This window comes from Podarcis erhardii, assembly GCF_964252035.2.
Source record: "Podarcis erhardii genome assembly, chromosome: 2".
Classification (NCBI taxonomy): domain Eukaryota; kingdom Metazoa; phylum Chordata; class Lepidosauria; order Squamata; family Lacertidae; genus Podarcis; species Podarcis erhardii.
Genome location: NC_138498.1, coordinates 50,840,366 through 50,862,095, shown reverse-complemented (window position 1 = coordinate 50,862,095; position 21,730 = coordinate 50,840,366). Strand labels below are relative to the sequence as shown.

Genomic DNA, 21,730 nt, shown 5'->3' with positions numbered 1-21,730 from the left:
GATGGCTGAACCCAGCATAGAACTGCTCTACGCTTTAAAAAAACATATACCAGAAACAATAGGATATAGGTGTGGTGAGAAGTTTCAAAGGCTTATGTGATCACAGAATCCAGTCAATATTCACCAAGTACCGTATTTTTCGCTCTATAACACGCACCAGACCATAACACGCACGTCGTTTTTAGAGGAGGAAAACAAGAAAAAAATATTCTAAACGAAACAGTGGATGTATGATTTTTGTGGTTCATGCTGTGGCCACAGACATGTGATGTGATGGTGAGTTTGTGGTAGCCCAATGAAAAAATCCTGAGGATCCATGTGGATCCATGCTAAAGTCGCCCTAAAGTCGCCGGGGCGCTGGGGGAGTGAAGGGGAAGCAAGAGAAGGAGAATGATGCCTCACACACACACACACACAGACACACAGAGTATCAATCCTAAAGTCGCAGGAGAGCTCAGGGGCGCTGGGAGAGTGAACGGGAAGCAGGAGGAGGAGAGCTATCCCTCACACACACAGAGTATCAATCCTAAAGTCGCAGGAGAGCGCAGGGGCGCTGGGAGAGTGAACGGGAAGCAGGAGGAGGAGAGCTATCCCTCACACACACAGAGTATCAATCCTAAAGTCGCAGGAGAGCGCAGGGGCGCTGGGAGAGTGAACGGGAAGCAGGAGGAGGAGAGCTATCCCTCACACACACAGAGTATCAATCCTAAAGTCGCAGGAGAGCGCAGGGGCGCTGGGAGAGTGAACAGGAAGCAGGAGGAGGAGAGCTATCCCTCACACACACAGAGTATCAATCCTAAAGTCGCAGGAGAGCGCAGGGGCGCTGGGAGAGTGAACGGGAAGCAGGAGGAGGAGAGCTATCCCTCACACACACAGAGTATCAATCCTAAAGTCGCAGGAGAGCGCAGGGGCACTGGGAGAGTGAACGGGAAGCAGGAGGAGGAGAACGATAGCAGAGACACACAGAGTATCAATCCTAAAGTCGCAGGAGAGCGCAGGGGCGCTGGGAGAGTGAACGGGAAGCAGGAGGAGGAGAGCTATCCCTCACACACACAGAGTATCAATCCTAAAGTCGCAGGAGAGCGCAGGGGAACTGGGAGAGTGAACGGGAAGCAGGAGGAGGAGAACGATAGCTCAAGCACACACATACACAGCCCCTATAGTGGCTAATCCAAAATCGGACAGCAAAAAACTGCAGGCAGGGACAGAGAGCACGGGGTTGTTTTAAAGCAGCCAACCCCGCTCTGCTTCTCTCCCTCCTCCCGGCTAGGCTGGCTGAAAAGCTTTGCTGCTACTTAGCGAGCTCAGTGGGGAGGAGAGAGGGACATAGAGCACGGGGTTGTTTTAAAGCAGCCAACCCCACTCTGCTTCTCTCCCTCCTTCCGGCTAGGCTGGCTGAAAAGCTTTGCTGCTACTTAGCGAGCTCAGTGGGTAGGAGAGAGGGACATAGAGCACGGGGTTGTTTTAAAGCAGCCAAGCCCGCTCTGCTTCTCTCCCTCCTCCCGGCTCAGCTCGCTGACAGGAGCCGCTTACACCCGCTTTGCTGTTTCAAAGCGAGCCACGGACTGCTCACAACTGCAGCAGATTCCCCTGCATTCGCTCCATAACACGCACAGACATTTCCCCTTACTTTCTAGGAGGAAAAAACTGCGTGTTATGGAGCGAAAATTACGGTAGCTACCAGTAAGCTTATGCTTTCATTTTGAAAGCAGGCTTCAAATCAGATTATAAGTATTTGTATTTCAAGGAATCCTCCCCCCCCCCTGCAAAAAAAAAACTCTCTCAAAGAGCCAGTGCTCAATTATCAACACCCCAAACAAACCAACACAAGAACAACAGAGAGAAAATGGCATTTCTGCTCTGACATTACGACAATGTGGCTGGTCCTCGCCCTTCTTTGACAATAATGCACTGCTTTGATGCAAAACTTGGATAAATGAAACCATACCTGACTGAGACACCAGAGGCACATGGGAAAGTCTGCTTCTGGCTCTCGTGAGAGGCCGGCGAGGGTAATCTTCATTATATTCCATTTCATATCTCCCTTGCTGTGAAGGAGGGCTCCGTTCCTCATTAGCAGTCCCACAGACTCTCTCATTAGTCCTCCCATTGCTGGCCTCCCCTGAAGAGCCACAGTTTGGTAATGTTCTTAGGGAGAATTCCGCCCCTCTCACATTTGGCCCATTCATACCACAAGCTCCACTGGTAGATGGGCATTCGCCACCCGAGACGCCATTAGTCCTCCTTTGCTGGTTCTGGGGCATATAGCAGGAACACCTGGAGCACAATGGCTTCTCCTCACTGTCCCTCTCGCTGGAGCTTTCACTCTTGCAGAGACACTTCCCAGAGTCCTCTGTTGCTGCGGAGGGGGCCTCGCTGCAGCTATCAGCCGTTTTCATACCATCTGGGCTTGGAGACGCTGCAGTGTCGGAGGCCCCTGGAGGCCCAGTGCCGCCACCACAACCAGGGTAACAATCCTTGCTTTTGTTCCTTTCCGCTGTCACGTCACTGGCTGCTTTCATATCCGCTTTAATTTGCTCACTGGTGACCTGACAGCCTTTTTCGCAGCTGCTCTCCTCAGAAAGAAACAGTTTGACCCGGCTAGCATTGCACCTCTTCCGCAGCGGAGCTTTGCCTTTACCACTCACTGCAACAACAGGGACAAAAGGGAAGAGAGTTACGAAGTGATAGAAAGTCACGGAAACGCATCCCGTTAGTTATCAACACACCCCAGACAACCTGGTGAGACACCTGCTGCGACTGTTGCAACATTATTCCAAGCAGGGTAAGATATTGTGCAGATATGTTGAGTTACTTCACTTACTAGAGGTTCACGCCTTGAATCAGTATGTTTAAGCATATTGGGAGGAATTCAACATAGCACTAAGCAGGCTGCTCTGTCAGCACAAGCACTTCTACTTGTCTGATGGAGTGATCTGCCCTCTTCTCCCCCTGCCTATGGTTCTGGGGGTTCCTTCCCTGCCCAGGGCTAACTGGAGGCAGGGTGGGAGGAATGGGGAAGTCTTTTGTGCTAGCAGAAGTCCTTGTGCACACTTCCACCGGTGGCACTACTTAGTTGAATCTGACCCACTGTACTGCACACAGTCAAGCTGCTCAACAGGCTCAAATTAGTTGTTGCACCTAATTTCTTCTTACGGTAGCTACCTAGTTAACAAGAAACATTTACAGCCCTGCCATTTATTTATGAGAATCTTAGTTTTCAAATAATTTCCTTTCTTCCTGGACTAAGTTGTTCAAAAGATAGGTTGATAGCACCCCCACCCACCCCTGATGCACTTACCCCTCAAGTTTACACTGGCATACTTTTGACCAGAAGGTACGGCTTGTGGAACAGTAAAATGTCTATAGTATCCTGGCCTCCTGCCTCTTATTTTGCTGATGTGCCTTGTCCCCACTTTAGATTGCAGGGAGGCTGTGCAAGAAAGACACAAGCCGTGAAGAAATAAAGGTAACTGGGATCAAATCCCTCAGGAATCTGCTAGAGAAATACATTACAGATGCTTAGCCTGTCAAACCTTAGCAAAACATGTGGAAGTTTTCATCCAAAGCCTTTGAAGTTGTTCAGTCAACTCTGAATGAGCCTACATGCAAAAAGGATTGCAATTCACTTTAGAATTCAATTCCTCATTATGTATGAACTTGGGGGACTGCAGTATAGTCCAACCACAGAACACAAACCAGAATCAAACTGTTGTACAATTTGGAATTACAAATTGAACCACAATCCAATTGATGGAAACCACCCAATAACTGTGATCAAAGGGACTATGAATACCAAGTAGCCTATTTCAATTACAGCAGAGCTCCCTCACACAAGTGGTTTTGGTGGCAACTGTCAAGTAAGAAGGCGTCACTCTTGCAGCTGATCTGCAGAAATATGGAAAGAACAACAGAAATGGACATGAGGGAAATCTATCTATCTTTCTAAAGCTGAACCACAACCACTGTGAACATTCCATAGAAAACTTGTTTGTGCATTTTGTGCTTTGTAACACAACAAGGAATATTTTTATGACATGTATGAAGAAGCAAAAGTTCTCACCTGAGGGCTCCCGGATTTCCACTGAATCTCTGACTCTCTCCTCTCCATCTGAGTAATTTTGTGCAATGCTATTTGTAATACAGGATCTTGAGGTGGCTGTATTCTCATCCTCATCTTCACTGTCTGAGTCGTGGACAGTAATAGGTGCTAGCTTTACATTTGGCTGAAGCCCACTGGGCCCTGGAAAAGAAAAGAAAGTTCAGCAACAAACTAGCATGCTTTCCAGAGATCATGGTGCTTTAATTCACCTGACTGAGCAACTTACTCCTTCGAAACATTCATACAAAGTAGTTGGTTTTTACATGGTTAGTTGGCATACCTAAGGACCTTCTGCACTCATACACCTAGCTAGGTCACTCTTCACAATTCCCCTCAAACACCAACAACGCACAACACAGTAGAAAAGAACAAACAAAACACAACATGTACTCCATTGTGTTTGGATCTGGTGTTATTCTTAGTGTTATGCTGTGATCTTCTCTTACTATATTGGCCCTTTCCCCACCAATTTGATCAGCCCACTTCACAATCCACCAATCTGCACTGCAATTAGCAAACACAATGTGCTTTATAAATTGCAGGCAGTGTACTGAGACTAGAGAGGAAATCCAACAGTCCATCCACCATCCAAATGGACACAATTGACAAAAAAGCTTTCCCTTCCCCTGCAACCCTTCTACACTGCCCTTCCAAAACTGCTCTAGAAAGTTAGGAGACCTGCAGGAGCAGATGAATATTTGTATGTGTGGGTGGCGGAAGGGCCACTCAGCGTTGGCTATTGCCATACGTGCTTATTGTTTCTTGCACAGACATGGAAAAAGCAAAGAAAAATTAAAGCCACAAGGTATCTCACAGCAGCAAAGATGTTTACAATTAGAGGTGGGCTTCAAGACTTCTATAAGGGTGAAAAACCACCACCTCTCCTTGGTTAAGGCGCCACATGTGTACAGGCATCTCTGTACAGCATAGGACCCTCAAGAAGGGGGGGGGGGAGGCATTATGTAGATCAAAGGTAGAAACTGAGGAGAAATTATATGTAACAAAATGAAGCAAAGGAGAAGGATCTGGACACAGCCAGAATCAAAGCTGAAACAATTTGAAGCACACACACAACTGTGTGCTCAAACGCTGAATTTTATCTAGCTGTACAAACATCAGGATGATGGCAAGAACTCAGTTTTATAATTTCTTATTCCCTAAACTGGAAATAGATCTGGGAAATGTTGACAATGTGGTGATGTATGAAGAGGTAGCTCTGAAGCTGATGATACTAATTTCCGCACTGTTGATATTGGGCAGCAAAATGGAACCATCTCCAACTTCTTGAGAAAAAGCAGGTTAGCGAATTAAAGTAAGGATGAATTTGTAAGAGAATGGCAAACAAATGAGGTGCCCAATCTCATTTATATCCCCTTAGCATTTACTGAACAGAGAAGCAGTGGGTGGAAGTAAGCCCATGGCCAACTGTGGGATCAAATTGATATTTTCCTACCTAGCAAATATAGCTGCTTATGATTAGAACGCACACTGCAAATGGAACTTTTTTAAAAACAAGAAATTAACCACACAACATCTTAGAGATTTTCAGGGCCAAACCAGAGGCAGCATGGAAGCATACAAACTGTTTCACAACTATTCTTGGTTTGACTTTAACGCATCTGTGAAGAGCTCCAAATCAGACTGGAGCACAGGAAGCACTGTTTAACACTTTATTCACAGGATATTACCGTGATCAAAACCCTGCCCCCTCCTGGCTACTCTTCCCCCTGCAGGGGAAACCATACTAGGTCATCATCAGTTTGGCCCTGAAGGAAAAACAGCTACTGACATGGTGGAGGTGCAGTTCTGATTCAGTAAACAGCCTAGATGGAAGAGAATGAGCCGCTCCCCCCGCCCCAATTAAATGCATGAGTAGAAAACAGAAACTGTTTGGAGACATGCCGCAAGTCTCCCACATCAAGTCAACTTTGATCCTGTGTACAAAGATATCTAATGTGCTGTAAAACAAGTGACTGAGAACAAGCTGCTTGGGTGATTAGTACAATTTGCTAATACCAATTCAGCTTTTCCTATTGGGGGCTCCCTTATGATGCTATTAAAAGGTTGCAAAGAGAGGAACACTGGCCATGAGACCATGTGCAATCAAGGCAACTCAAGACACAGCATATGATCATCTTAAACACCTCACAAGTTATTAATTACACAAAAGTATAACTGTCAGGTAATACATGCAAGAACCCCAGTCACCTGCATTGCAAACTTAACAATCAACAGAGGATGTCTTGGCAGTCAGAGTACAGCTAGTTGGAGCTTGCAGATCCATAGTTCAAGTCTTGCCTTGATTATTTGGCCTTAGGTAAATCACTATTGGCCCCTATATCTGCAATATGGAGGTAATAATAGTGGCTTACCTAGCGGAAGTGTGCTCAAGATTTCTGAGATGATGTGTACGAAACTCTTTTTGCATCCGAGAAATGACTATAAATGCTAAATACTGTGGTTAATTTTAGGCTATGAATTACTCAAGTTCACTGACTTCACAGTTCTTAAATAGTCTGCATTATCAATTCTAAAATAAATGCTATTGATATCTCTAAGCAACAAACAAACATTTTTTTTGTTGTAAGTCAATGAAGCCTGCAAATGGATGGGAGAGATCCTGGCAAGTTACCTGCTTGTTCTTCATCAACTTCCATGGGAAGAAGTGCCTGATTAGTTGCAGAGGCTTCACTGCGGCTCTCTGCCATAGCCACTCCATCTTCCTGTGCTACCTCCTCCATTTCATTCAGTGCTGCAAAGAGAGATAAGAATGACTGAGATAAGGAGGATGAAGACACCACTCCTTATTAAGGAGGCAGAAGCTGGTCACACATAATTGCATGACAATCTTAGGAAGGCTCCAAAGCACTGCGACTATGGAGGAGCATCTGTCTTTGCCCGGGAAACTTAACAAGGCAGATCTCCACTAATCTGAAAGGCATTTAGATCCATTTCTATATTGTAGCATTTGATGAGGATTCTGCCCTTTAATCATTCTCAGACAGAAAATGGGGGCCTTCATGCCAAAAGAAAAAAGTGAATGAAAACTGAAACTACTAATTTAACTGTATAATATTTATGGTGGTTGTTATGCCAGGAGCATTAAGTCACTTTAGAGCTGTTAAATAGGAAGAAAATACCATTAACTGGTTTTAAGTCCTCCTGCTGTGGCAACATTATATATTGACGAGAAATGAGAAAAGTGTTATTAATGCCAAATCAAAATGAGCAGCTTTATAGCATTTTATGTAAGTGTTAGGCATTGCTCAGACGCTTAGGAAATATAATTGTGAACATTAATAGCTGTAATATCAATTGGAGATTTTAATGTGTGCTTTATTGGTCAATAAACCAATAATAGTCCGCAGCGCCTGGAGACAATCAGTCAGGTCAGGTATCCACAGCAGTGACCAGAGGGGAAATGACTGCTGGGAGCAGTGCAGAAAGAAGAAACGCCATGGTACAACTGCATCAGCACAAGCAGATGCCTTCATCTGAAAGAAAACATGACTCCCATATTGGTCTCTGCAGCCACAGCAGGCGCTGTAACTCTCCAGTGGTTTGACTTCACCCCCAAAGGCGCCCTCCCAAGACAGATGGATGCCGACCAATTTACTGGTCCAGTACTAAAAACAAACAAATAAAACTGTTTCCTGAATTACCTTCTGCTGCAATCTGCTGTTCTTCCACCTGCTCCTCCTGTCGCAGCTCGTTCTCCTCGTTCTGGTCGTTTGGTTGCTGGTGGTTGTTATGGTGTATATTGGCATTATTGTTCTGGTGATTATTATTGTTGTCGTTTTCATTGTTGGAGTTCTGATTGCTGACCAAAGCAGAGGAAACACCAATCCCAGTGCCTGCACTAAGACCAACACGAGCACAACCCTGAAATGCAGTAAAAATTGTTGACAGCAACTGGCAAGAGGCTCCAAAACAAAACACAGTTTGAAATCGGCGATATCTTCCATGATACATAGACCACAGTGTACTGCTTCTTAAACAAAGAGATTTGAAGCAAGCAATTCCACATTGCCAACTGCTCTTAACCTCTGCATCGCCATTTCAAACCTCCTGCCCTGAGACAAGTGAACACTTCCCATGAGCCAAACCAATAAGGTTGTGATGTACAAGTCAATCATGATACTGTGAGCTATACAATGCTACTTTTCTGGTTACCAGTTGGTTCAATATGAAGAGACAGAACACTACAGGTAACATTAGGAAGGTGTTGTGAGTCATCACACTATTAAGACAAGGAAGTACAACATGCTTTTGCAGAAATCTATTGTGTAAATTTATTCTATTTATGGAGGCGAATACATAATTGTGGGAAAATGTAAGAGGGGATATGAAGTTGGTTTGTAGCTAAGGATGCAACCCTACTTACTGAACAGTAAACAACATTAATGTAGTGGGATTTACTTCTGAGTAAACATGCACATGACTGCACAGCAAGTGAATAAAATTTCATGATGGCTATAACTTTCCTCTGTGGTTGGCTTTGGCTTGCCTTCTGCTTCCTCTCCTTCCCCGTCCTTTGGGGCCTTCATCTCTCACTCTACTTCCCCAAATCCCTTGCTGTTGCTCATTTATAGTTCTTCATTTACGTTTCAAGACAAAAGCCGCACTCGTCACTGCTCACATTTATTTTATGTTTGCTTTTTTATATGTATTTTTATTAAAGATTTCTTGGTTTACAAAAGTATGTGCAATATCTCTTTTTTCAAGTTACATTTTCTATAAATCAGTTTCATTTGCTGAGACTTTAGTGTTACATTAGGAAGAAAGGGGGGAAAGAAGTAGAGGGGGAGTGGTGAGTGGGGGTGGGATCGGGTGGCAATGTTTCTATTTTACTTCATGTATGTGTGGGGTTTTGTGTCAGCGTCGCTTGTGCAGGTTCTCACATTTATTTTTAACCCTTGATTTCTCACCATGTCAAGCAGAAAAGTACCTGCATCTTTCCCTAGTCTGGTGCAAACTGGTTGCTAAGCAAGCAAGCAAGCCTGAGATAAGGATAGGAACTGGAATAGCAGCTTCTGATGATACAGAGGTACAGCTGTCTTTCTAAAGTAGAAGACAGCAGTGCTGTACCATATGCAGTCCCTAGGGAGGAAGGGACAGGTGTGTGTGTGGGGGGGGTGCTCTTTCCTGGGTGAGAGGCTGTAGGCTTCCCAAACATATGCTATTATTTCAGCCTGTCTCAGCTTTTACATAATCCCTCTCCATCAAGGCAGACAGATTCACAGAAGTGTGATACATTGCTACAGAATATATGTAGTGAAATATGCAAACTAGTCATGGCTCTCTGGTTTTTGATAGTCTTCCTGTATTGTTCAATCTTGGGCAAAGTAAGAGATTCCATGACATAACAAATCTAATTTTCTTAAGCATGAAATTAAACCAAATGAAAAGAAAGGGGGAATGCGAAATATAAAGATCTGCAAGAATTCCAGCAAAATGAGATCGTTGCAGCGATGTAGACATAATTCAGACATTCTTGTAACAAGCTTCTTGCTTATTATAATTTGCAGTATTTATACTAATTACAGTGTAAATATTAATTATAGTAGTAATTATACTACTATAATTTGCAGTACTGAACTTGTTTTCATTTTCATGTTACTGCTTTCCTAATATGGTCACTGAACCATGGTTTGAACATTTAAAAACAGTTACCTGAAGTACTTTTTAATTAGAAGTTTAAAAAATACATACCAAAAGTCTAGTATATTTCACATACCCTAAAGACATTTGAAGCACACAGCAAAGTACACTTTAAAAAACCCAAACACCTTACCTTGGGAGGTTCCCGGAACATCTGGTCCAGAGAGATAAACTCCAGGCTTGGCAGTAACTCAATAAACTGACTAAATGAGTCTAGTTTTATTGCATGGCATCTCACCAAGGTGAGATCAAACAGCCGAGTCCATCTTGAATGATCTATTGCAGGGTGGGGAGAGTGAGCGAAATAAATGAACTTAATTAACAGATTTCTTACCTAAAATCTGCTTAACTATTCCCCACTTAAAGTTCTAAGTTTCAATTTAGAATCGTCACCATTCTAAAAAAGGTATACTTCCTGGTTATTCTGATGCATCTACTCTTAACTGAGGTCCTTTGCCTACTCAGAATGCCAAAAAACAAGTGACTAATGAAATCTAGCCTTTTGCAGTTAGTTGCTAAGACAGAACAGAAACTGTCACTATGGCCCAAAAGAATTTAGCTTCCTAAATGAAAATGTATTCTCTTAATTTTGGTATAGACAAGAACTGAACTCCATTTCTTAGAGACTGGAGTTTTGTAGCACACAGTCAATTAGCTCTTAGAAGGGAAATAAAATAGGGAAAGGAAATAATTTTGTTGACTGTCCAAGATTTCATTTAATCAGTAGGTTTTAATGGAAGGAATCATTTTGGTAGGAGCTTCTGTTCATGAAAGGTCCCCTTTATGAGCCCAACTTTCATTCTATGAAGAAAATAAATTTTAATGGATCCCACCCATTAAAATCTGCTGGCTAAACTTGAAATTTTAGTCAATAGCAAAGTGGCATTCCCCCTTCTATTGATTACTTCTAGGGATCACAAAAGTTTCAGGGTACACAATTCCTGGTGGCTTGTAGGTGGAGTAGATGGAGAACCCCCATAGCATGTGAACGCATTAGAATACCCAGGAAGTACGGATTTCTTTATAATGGTGGCACTCTACCTTTTTACCTCAACACACCCCAATACAATTTATCAAATCATCATCATCATCACCAAAACAAGATCAAGACATCTAGTATGCAGCCAATTAAAAGCGGAAGAATGGGATATGTTCAAGAGATATCTACAAAAAAATAACAGTGATATACTATCTATGGCACCGTTTGAATGACCCTTGTGAATATAAAACATTGAGAAATAAGGAAAAAAGGTACAATATGTTGTAAGAAAGTATTAGAAAATATATTAAGAGTAAGGTAATAATCATGAGTACATTCACTATTATAAATGTTAATTACATCGTGAAATGATGGGAAGTTTACTTTAGTTTATTTTATGTTATTCTATGTTATCGTATTCTATTTTAGTTTAGTTAGAATTTATGAGGAAAGAGAACGTTTAAGTCTAAATTAATCTTTCACATTAAATTTATTTAAGATTATTTTTCTTTCTTTGTACTTGTACGTGTGAATTTAACATTGTGTATGATATCAGGGAACTTCAGAAAAGTTTGTTTTTTTAAAAAAAAAAAAAAAAGCAGCAGCAAATCTCTGAAAGAATATTCAAATTTGCTTACCAAAAGCTCAAAAAAATAAAATAAAACCACTCTGAATTTTCATCAAAAGCCAAGAGAGATGGTGTCAAACAAAACATCTCAGGAAAGGGTGTGCACAGTTAGGGTAACACAGTTAAAGCCCCATCTCTGGTTGCCACCTGCTTAACCTCTGAAGTTATACTGGAACTTAAAGGTGTCTATCAGAGAAGTACAATAATCACTAACAGTGGTCAATTTAATTAAGTAGGGGCTGCATTTCGTTTGCTAAAGTGCTTTAACTCCTTAACCAGATGTGTTCTTGTGCACATAGTACCTGTGATCCAACTGCTTGGATTGTGCAGATGAGGACAGTTGTATATAACAAGGTATTTAATGGAAGAGAACACTTCATTCACCGCTTTCATTCCAATGTCTGTGATGATGCCTGGATTTTCAACTACGTCAGCCAAGCCATATTTCACGAGGTCCGCATTAATCATTTTGCCTGGGGTCAGGGGGAAGAGAACAGAAAAAAATAGCAACTTGTTCTTTCCATAAAATTCTCTACAGTAATTTAGTCTGGACACAGCCTACAGTTATAGTAATGAGCGCTTGAGTTTATCTGCTGGACCCAAACAATGGAAACAGTAAAGCAGGTAAAGTGAAGCCTTTAAAAATCAAAGTGCTTCAAAAGGTTGCAAATTCACCCGTCATTGGTCTATAGAAGATACAGTCTTTATATTGCCTTTCATGTGTTTTAAATTAAAAACCTTATCCATCAGAACTGCCAATGCATTCTCCCTGCCCCTTGCTTTACAAGGAATCAGCATGTCTAGTTGTGCCCCCCCCCCCAAAGGGATATAATGGGTACAGATCAGAGGGCTGGGTATGCAAGGGAGCAGGTATGAAGTAATAATGACATTCCAACCAACCTCCCATCACATCTATCAATATAAAACATCTGCTTGCCTGGAATGAATGTCAAGTGAGCAGACAAGTGGCAAATACACGTCCCTTCCTGCTTCTGAAGTCTTGCTTGTGCCAGTCCTAGACTAGCACTGGTCAAAATGTTTGTCCCTGTCTCCTGGAAAATCAGAAAGAGCAGCAGCCCTGAGGCAGGAGCCACAATCCTCGCCTGTATTTCTATGGCTGGGGAAATGCCAACACATGCTGTGATTATTTCCTCTGCACTTGCACACTTATTCACTTCTCTTCTGGGAAGAGGGACAGTTCATATGCAATAGGCAGAAAGAAAAGGAGGAAGGGATAGCAATTGCTGGCTGGAAAAAGAGCTGCCTTCCAATTTGGACTCTAAAAAGTGCACGTCACTATCGTAGCGTTTTCATGCACTACTGACTCCACACCACATGGGGATTCTGAAGAATGTAGATTGTTTCCATACCACCAACTGATAACACCACAAAATCCAGTGCCCACATGTCCATATTTGCACAAGCTATTTTAGTCAAGGTTCCCTGTGTAAGACATCTGCAGGTGTCATCATGGAAAAGAATCAGCAGGGAACTAGAGGATGCTCATGCATTACACAAGGATGCATTATACAGCCGCTGGCCTTTCTAAGATTAGAAGCATATAGACCAGGGATGGGAACCTGCGGCCCTCCAGATTTATTGGCCTCCCATCTGTCCTAGTCAGCATGGCCAATAATCAGATATGATGCTGTTGGACTACAACTCACATCTGGAAGGTGAAAGGTTAGCTCATCCCCGATCTAGGCAGATAACATCCAGATCTACCCTAACATCTGATAGATAACCCAAAGGAAAATTGAAGGATTTCATACACTGCAGCAAAAACTCATCAACGTATCCAAGATGTAGTGTTTCAAATTGCGGAAACTCCAATTCTGCCATCTTTAGTGCAGAGAATACTCCATCTTTGGTTAGGGAAGGCTGGATTCGTACTTCGTGCAACCTGAAAAGAGATGAAACAAAATGAGAAAAGCGTAGACTAACAAATATTTCCTGGCACAGAATATGCACATTCACACAGGAGACAATACTTCTATTGTTTGTAACTTGCAAGAAGAATATGCCCATCACTGTGAAAGCAATCTCAGGCTGTATACCATAAAATAGGCTTAAAACCAGAATTATCAATAAATTTTAAAAAACCAAGGAGCAGATAAAATAGCAGCAAAAGCAACACCAATACCACATCCCTGACAAAAATTAATATCTTAATAAAATCCTGATCAAATGAATGGGTTCATAGCTAGCACTGAAAACTCATAAGGGCCAGTTGTCAGTCACAGGTCTAAGAGGAGGGCGTTCCATACTTAAGGCATCATGGCAGAGAAGGCCCTTCCCTTGGTTGTTGCACAACAGATTTCCATTAGCTGCAGAGCAACCAAAACAGCCTCCTTAGCTGATCCAAGCACACAGGTGAGTTGATGTGGAAGAAGATACACCTTCAAATATTTAGATCCCAAAATGCTTATGGCTTTATAAGTCATTATTAGCACTTTAATTTGGCTCATCAACAAATGGGAAGCCAGTGCAATATTGTGAGGATTTTAAAAAATACGCTATGATGAAAAATAAGGTATTGAGGAATTAAAACCAGTGCACAGAATTCATTAACAACAGTATGCAAAGGTCTATTAATATGACTTTCATGTATAAACATAATGGTGACTCACTGGCAAATAAAATTAAAATGAGAAACTCTGCTGAAATGATTCAAGTACCTTCGTGCAGCAGTTATGATGAGGTAGCCAAGGTCCACTTCCAGAGCATTCTTGCAAGCTCCCAGAACTATAGTGTGCAAATTTCTAAAGCCCCCTGTTGATAGATAAGAGGGGTTCAATATGTGAGTATCAATACTAAGCCTCCCTGGAATAATTATGTACACAAGTGTGTTGGAGAAACAAAAGCAAAACTTTACAGCAAAACTCTATATCTCATCTCAATATAAGCTCCACCAATCCTTGTCTATAAAGGAGCCTGACTAAAGAAACAAACTTAAATTTGCTTCAGCACATTACTATTTATTGAGCATACATCAATCTCAATGCTTGTACCCAATTACAACACACTCAAAATAGGCCAGCTGAAATAGCTGGACCTGAATAACTTAAATCCATTGATTTCAGTGGGGTTACACTGAGTATGACTTAGCTAGATACAAGTCAGTATCAAAAAAAACCCCTGTGTGCTCTGCAATATCTGAATGGAATGATGTGTCTCTTTTCATCATGGATGCACAGATTGGGAAGCAGCTGTTAGTATATTTATTTCTGAGCTGTATACACGGAATAAAAAAAGGACACCAATTCTCAAATGTTGGCAAGTATATATTTTTTCTCCCAACAGCAATTAATTAAATGGCAGCAAATGTGTTGTCTGCAACCTCCATAGGCCATTCAGTGGTGTGAAGAAAGACTTCCCCACTGCCTTTTCTAGCATGCTAAATATCTCAACAATAAAGCCCTGTTACAGTACTTTCAAACACAGCAGACATTTGACACCCACAATGCTTCTTTTCACAATGGATGGACTGCCTGAGAAGAATCTAGCTGAATATCAATGGAGGCTTTAGTTCACAGAAAATGGTATGTTTGTGCACAAGCTAAGGCTAGCATCACCTACAGCATGGTGAATGTACATGCTGGGACCAGGAGTGAACAAGTTCTTAGTCTCCCATGTAATCTAAGGCAAAGTATCCAACGTCATTAAATCCAATTATTGGTTTAAACTTTAAAGAGAAAGATCTAAATTTACCTATTACCTTCACTTGCTTTCACACAACACCACCACAAAGTCTTAGAAAAGTAAATACTGTCAGTAGTTGGTTTCAAAGAATAAATTTTGTATTCCAAGTAAGAGACTGCATACCAGATCTCCAGCTGTCTTCTACAACATGCTGAATAAGACCCCCGAGGAAGGGAACTCGAACTAATTCTAGATGTTCCAGATTTCGGGCAGAAGCCAATCCTGTGACCAAGGGGACATACTTCAACGAGTTTGTGGGTCCTACAAAAGACAGAAATATTCCAGCAGTCAGCATTCACTGGTGAATGGCTAGGTAGACATTTTTATGTACAGCAGCAACATCATTATAATGCTCATAGATGACTTTTCAAACATTGTACTCAAGTGGGGAAATGGTTTGCTTACTAGTACTGAAAAGAGAATGCAGAAAATGCCCATATGAACAGATTTACAGAGCTATAGTTCTGTATTGCTACAGAAGTACTATAGGAAGTTCCATGTTGAAAGCAACAACACACCTGGAAAACATATTGGATAAAATTGCCAGCAAAGACGTAGTTCAATTCTCACAACATTAAACTGACTAGTCATTTGGTTGTTAAGCAAGTTATTTGCTATTTCCTTATTCAAACTTACTTTGAACACAGATCCACATTCACTCTTAGTAAATGAGAAGCATACCCTCCCCTCCCAATATAAATTCGAGAAAGGGACCTTATGCTCTTTTACCTGCACAATTTCTCATGACAAAAGTGCGTAAACTGATGCAAAGGAAATCTTTAAAAGGCTGTGGTTTGGTGAGCCTCACCCACTTCAGGTACAGGTGCCTCAGCATTGGGATGCAAGGAATGTCAGGTACATTAACTCCTAAAATACAGGAAACAAAGCAGTACGTCAGGTCCAAAAAACAGACACTTCAAGGACAAACACTTAAAGGCTTAATTTTTGTAGGGGTGTGTGCAAGCAATACTTGCAGACTAGTACTTTAGTCTGCAAATGAAACAGTGTTCAAGCTGAGAATTCAGCACAATGAAGTGAAATAAGTGCGCTTTCTGATTTCACAGCTTTTCATTCATGATGTATCCACTGGAAGTATTTCTCTACAATGCTTACCTACTAAGTGCAAAGTCTGAATTTTAGCTCCTATTGGTATTTTTAGTTTATTTTCAGCTGGAATTGGGAAGGCACCATTGCGATTTCGAAACTTTCCAAGGATGTGAACTTGTGGCATGTATGTCCAAATGGCTTCTACCAGTTCCAAGTGGGAAGTTTCAACTCCCTAAAGCAAAAAAACAAAAAACCCAGTATAGAATGATGGGAAATCTCAATCATTAGCATAAGCGCTCTCGCACACACACACACACTCTCTCTCAAGTAACAATTAGTAGTAAGAATAATCTTCAACATTTGAGCTCTTTCAATTCATGTAAGCAGCAGTTAAAAAAAACGAACTCAATTGACACATGCATCTCTTAGTTATGATGTTGTAATAACTCATGCCTAGCTTACACTGCAATAGATCTAAAATTCTAAAGTTTACTTTTACTTGCTAGTGATTGATACACCAACCTTTCCATAAATCCCAGGCAACTAACAATAAAAACATGCAACTAAAATATCTTAACATCAATTAAGTTTACAAATTCAGTGCTATAAAAACAGAAAGAAATTAATCCAATTATATTAAGTATTTTGAAACTTCACAAAAGGTTAGAAGGAAAACTTCAACTTTTTTTTAAGCCTAAGTATTGAAGTTCAGATAAATCCCTCAAAGAAAAGACTTTATATAGGTGGAATTACACAATGGAAAATAACCTTGATTTCCAATGTCAAAATCAGTAACTGCTGCAGAAGGCAAGAAAATCTGATATTTTTTTAATGCAGTAGAATATGCATAGGTCTCATAGATGAAAGGTAAACCTTTTTAACATGACAATTCTGAAGCTACCAGTTTGCTCTGTCACCTGTAATCAGTTTTTGGACCTTCCCAGCCCACCCTTCATTCTGCATATAATCCACATATCGTGCAAACAAAAATAAGTGATTAAATGCTGTAGATTCACAGACATGTGAATAGCTATTTGTACACTATTTTCCAGTCACATAATTTCTGGCCCATCTGTTTGCAACAGTTGGATTTTAAGGAGAGAATTCAAGATTTAATTAAAAGCACAGCTGAGTAATAGCTGAATCTAAAATTCAGTTGCTGTAGCTAATAATATGATAAATAGCTATAAGTGAATGGAACTGAACAAAATCCATAAGATACAGCACCATCTGCTGTTGTGTATAACCATATCCATCCCCTCATGCCCCACAAGTATGATCAAGGATCGCAACTGCCATATGAATATGTATGTTTATATTTTGAATATACAACACCTACTAGTAGATTTGGGCAAGCTTGCAGGGCTTCTAGAACTCCTGGAATGCTGAAAGCTTCATAACCACGAACTCTGCGCCTGTCCAGGTGCCTGGGGTGAAGCCCATATAGCTGCTCAATATCTGGCATTTTCTTCAGCAATGTCAGGAAGCTGGAATCTGTGAATCCTGAGAAGATGACACATATTTTATCTCTGAGGAAGAAGAGAAGTATAGATGTGCAAGGAAGACGGATGGTGCAGTTTACAATCCACATATAATGACAGAGCAAGGATTTGTGTTGCTTTCTTTGTTTTATTTTACCCCGCAAGCATCACCACCCATGCTTTGGACGAACGCAAAAAAGAGGAACCATATACTTAATTTTGTTATTCTAGAACTCAAATTCTAGACCTCAAATGCAAGGCTAGAGAACTACAAAAGTTCTCCACTGCTTAGACAACAACAAAAATTTGCGTACATACAAGAAGAGAGTATGGTTGATTAGTCAAGTTTTGACAGAAATAAGAGTACTCAAAAAGGTGGAATCTAATTTGGACATGATCCAGCTAAAGTTATGCATTTCCCCCACTATGGATTTAAGATGAAGATGCTTAATTTGCAGAATAAGAGGGGACTAAAATGCTTTGACTAAGTTATGTCAACTTTTTTTTTTACAGTCCTTTTGGCACAAATAAATGTTGGCTTCCCCACCTCCCCATTTTGTAATTGAGCACATTATGTTACTGCTCATGTACTCATAATACACTGTTTGACTCATTTTTCTTGCTAACAAACCAAGGCCACCTGTCCCTTCATTCTTTCAGCCATTCTCATTTCCCCTTTTAAAGATGGGTACCATATTTTCTTGCTTTGGACTATTATAACTGTCCCCAACCTTCCTGGCTCAAGAGGATCTTCCTCCTGTTTCTATGTGCATCCAGAAAACAGCAACTATTAGGCATTTTAATTACTGGTTGTACTATGTGACATATATTGCTCTAAATCTACACCCCCCCCTCCCCTTGATACTGTGTTTTTATATTTTTGGCATGTTTTATTGGTGGCTCCTTATTTTATAGTGCTATTATGATTTCCTTTAAAATGAAACCTATACAAAGGAAAGAGGAAGGCCTCCACTTTTAATCTCTCAGTTCTAGAAATCTTGGTGCACAAACATTTGAAAAAAACATTTGTTCTAGTTGTAGTCCCAAACATCTGGAGGGCCGGAGTTTGCCTATGCCTGTTCTAGATAGGCACTGAGTAATATCATGGGGTGTGGGAATAAGAACAGCCACAAAGGCAAACTTTGGTGCGTGCACATGTAGGGTTTTCAGAAGTTTTTAATTCCATAACTTTATCTAACAATCTTTGGCAGAGGAATCATTCGGTCTAGCAAATTCAACGGATAGTCTTGGGCAAGTCACTCACTCTTGGCCCCAGTTCCCCAGCTGTAAAATGGGAGGTATAGCATCATCTTGCATAAGGTTGTAGTGAGAACAAGGAAGGGTCACATCTGATAATGCCATATTGTCCATCAGAGTGCACCTGCAAGTCACAAAAGGGAATGACAAAAAAAGGCATCAGAGGGACTTCTGCCATGTCTCCTTGTGAACTGAAGATGGGTAAAAGTCCTTCTGCTGCTCCAATTCTTATCAAAGGAGTGGCTTGAGGATGCACTCCTATGAATAGAAACAGTTGCTAGCACTGGAAGGGGTCCTGAGAAAATACTCCATAAAGCCATGGTGCATGCAAAAAGTGCTATAGAAATTTAGACTCCATGAAATGCTTTTTAAAAACAATGGCTTGTAACAGCTATAATTTAAAAGCATAAGATATACTGCAGTGCATCACTACCATGATTAAAAGCAACACTCACCAGTGGGCATATATTCCCACCAGCGGCCTGCGCAGAGATCCACAACCTTCACCACTCTCAAATATAGGGTGACTGCTTCCTTTAACTTCCGAGAGAGGCATTCCATGCACATGATATCCTGCAGCGGAAGATACCTTCAGAAGGAGAGTGGGAGAAGAAAAGATAGGATTAATTCTCTAATGGTTTGTTTCTTTTCCCCCTCTGCTGTTAAAACAAATGACAATCTGGATGCTGCTATACACATCCACATACACTCATAGCACATAATAAATTCAGCAATGGATGCAAGTACTATTGTATTAAAACAGTATTAAAATTGTATCAAAACTGTACTATTGCATTAAAGCAGAAATAATGTATGGCTATCAAACAGGCAAGGCACTCAATTTGACATAGTTTGACTGGAAATAATACAACTGCGGCTAACACCATTCACTTCAGCAGAAAATTAAATTGGATTATTTATTAGACTAAAAATATCCAAGTTTGTCAAAATAAATCTCATAGAATTACAGAGCTGGAAAGGACATTGAAGATCACCTAGTCCAACCCCCTGCAATGCAGGAATGTGCAGCTGTCCCATACGGGGGTCGAACCTCCAACCTTAGCATTATCAGCACCACGCTCTAACCAGCTGAGCTATAAGCATTTCTCTGTGCTTACAGCAAGGCAAATAGCAAGCATCTCTCATTCACAAAACTTTCAAATCTGTGATTGCTACATCCAACTTTCATGATTTAGGGGGCTAGCTCTTTTGATTCTGAACATTAGGACTTGAAATTCCTCCTTGGTCAGTCTAACTGAGACCCATCTGACAATTTTTTTAAAAAAAAGTAGTACCGGCCCATCTGACTGGGTTGCCCCAGGCACTCTGGGCAGTTTCCAACATATATAAAAACAGAATAAAACATTAAACATTAAAAAAAACTTCCCTATACAGGGCTGCCTTCAGATGTCTTCTAATAGTTGTATAGTTACTTATCTCCTTGATATCTGTTGAAAAGGTATTCTACAGGGCAGGCACCACCATCAAGAAAGCCCTCCATGATGGAGGCAGCCTTCACTGTCACTAGGAAGCTCGATGATGAGCCCTCATCGGTGTTCAATTGCATTTGACCAGAGTTTTCCTCCACTCACGTTCAAGCCGCCATCTCCCAGCTTGTTTTCTTGCCCTAAGCTCTGGAGTATATAAGGGAGTCAAAGAAGCTCCACTAAGCAGGAAAGGGCTCTCTGGATCAAAAATCACCAAGAGCCATCCAGAAACCCATTGGATCTATCAGTTTCTGAGAATGGACCATCCTAATAGGTCCCTCGCCACTCAAAATAGCCTCTAGGTGGAGAAAAGGTTCCCTCAATTGTCACCTAGCACCAGCCATTCCAATAGGATGCTCATTAGAAGAACTTTAATAACTAGAGGCAGAGATTGCTTTTTCCCTTCCCATGTTCATCTGAAAAGGCTCCCAGTCACTTACTGTTCCATTAAAAAATAAGGCTGTCCTTGCCCTGAAGTGTAATAATCTAAAAGGCACAACACCAAAGGAAAAAAGGGATGAGGAGGGAAGGGACTGTCGTCTTTTTTAATGGATTTGTAAGTGACTCTGGGAGCCCTTTCAGCTGAACAGCAGGTACAATATAAAGGCAAAGACCAATTTCATCTGGCAACAAAACATAAAGCAGCTCCTTAATGCTAAATCAATGTAAAAAGATATATGGTCTACATCAACAAATCACAGGTACATCATAACATATCTTGCAAATTATTATTTCTAATTGCTCATGAGCATAAGCATTTCCAAAAAAATACCAGCAATAAGTCTGAAGAAACTGGTCCGCTTTATACAGGGAGAAGGTTAATCTGATAATGCTAAATTAAAGGCATATTTCACTTTCAGGACTGAACAGATAATCTGATTTTTGTCCTCAGGTACTACAGTGAATTACATGAAACATCAAAAACAGAACATTATCTTCCAACCCACCTGAAAATATGACAAAGCACTTCATGTGAAAGTTGGTTCATATAGTCCTTCAGATCAGCAGTTTTAATACATATGGGTCCTCCCCTGCTTGTGGAACATACTTTTACATTTTTCCGCCTAGGCCCCATTATGGTGATGTTTGCTGATTAAAGGGATCAGGGCTGGTAGGCAGATACAGTGAAACTGCAGAAGAAAATGGTGACACAGGAGAATATAAGTATTTAACATGCAGAAATTCAAGGCAAGACGTGTCATAAACATGAAATTTAGTAAAGAACAAAGAAAAATAAATAGTAAATATAAATTTATTTTAGGAAAATATATATATAGATTATTACCTCTTTCATATATAAAATCTCTCAGTGAGAAATAAGGACTAAAGAAATCCCAGAGTTAGAAGAAGCCAATTAGTAATTCGAGGCTTTCTAGAAACAAGCAG

The 21,730-nt window shown here is 41.0% G+C and overlaps 1 protein-coding gene and 1 long non-coding RNA gene across 4 annotated transcripts in view; one reads left to right on the top strand and one right to left on the bottom strand.

The window, feature by feature from the left end:
* Nucleotides 1-21,730, bottom strand: part of FBXO38 (F-box protein 38) — a 36,663-nt gene that overhangs the window by 13,654 nt on the left and 1,279 nt on the right. For 2 of the 3 annotated variants that reach the window (XM_081852024.1, XM_081852025.1), the window contains exons 2-15: nt 21,292-21,474; nt 19,313-19,446; nt 17,459-17,622; nt 16,186-16,351; nt 15,802-15,939; nt 15,196-15,333; nt 14,049-14,142; nt 13,143-13,273; nt 11,673-11,843; nt 9,897-10,039; nt 7,765-7,984; nt 6,735-6,854; nt 4,064-4,243; nt 1,949-2,647 (exon numbers count right to left, since the gene is read on the bottom strand). In XM_081852024.1, the coding sequence (XP_081708150.1) occupies nt 1,949-2,647; nt 4,064-4,243; nt 6,735-6,854; nt 7,765-7,984; nt 9,897-10,039; nt 11,673-11,843; nt 13,143-13,273; nt 14,049-14,142; nt 15,196-15,333; nt 15,802-15,939; nt 16,186-16,351; nt 17,459-17,622; nt 19,313-19,446; nt 21,292-21,419 (2,626 nt within the window). In that variant the 5' untranslated portion in view covers nt 21,420-21,474. Of the gene's footprint in view, nt 1-1,948; nt 2,648-4,063; nt 4,244-6,734; nt 6,855-7,764; nt 7,985-9,896; nt 10,040-11,672; nt 11,844-13,142; nt 13,274-14,048; nt 14,143-15,195; nt 15,334-15,801; nt 15,940-16,185; nt 16,352-17,458; nt 17,623-18,864; nt 18,982-19,312; nt 19,449-21,291; nt 21,475-21,730 lie in introns of those variants that run through there. The other variant, XM_081852026.1, reaches the window with a different exon arrangement.
* LOC309336461 lies at nt 138-903 on the top strand. The gene is made up of 3 exons (XR_014154024.1): nt 138-607; nt 676-787; nt 856-903. It is a non-coding gene; the product is annotated as an uncharacterized lncRNA (long non-coding RNA).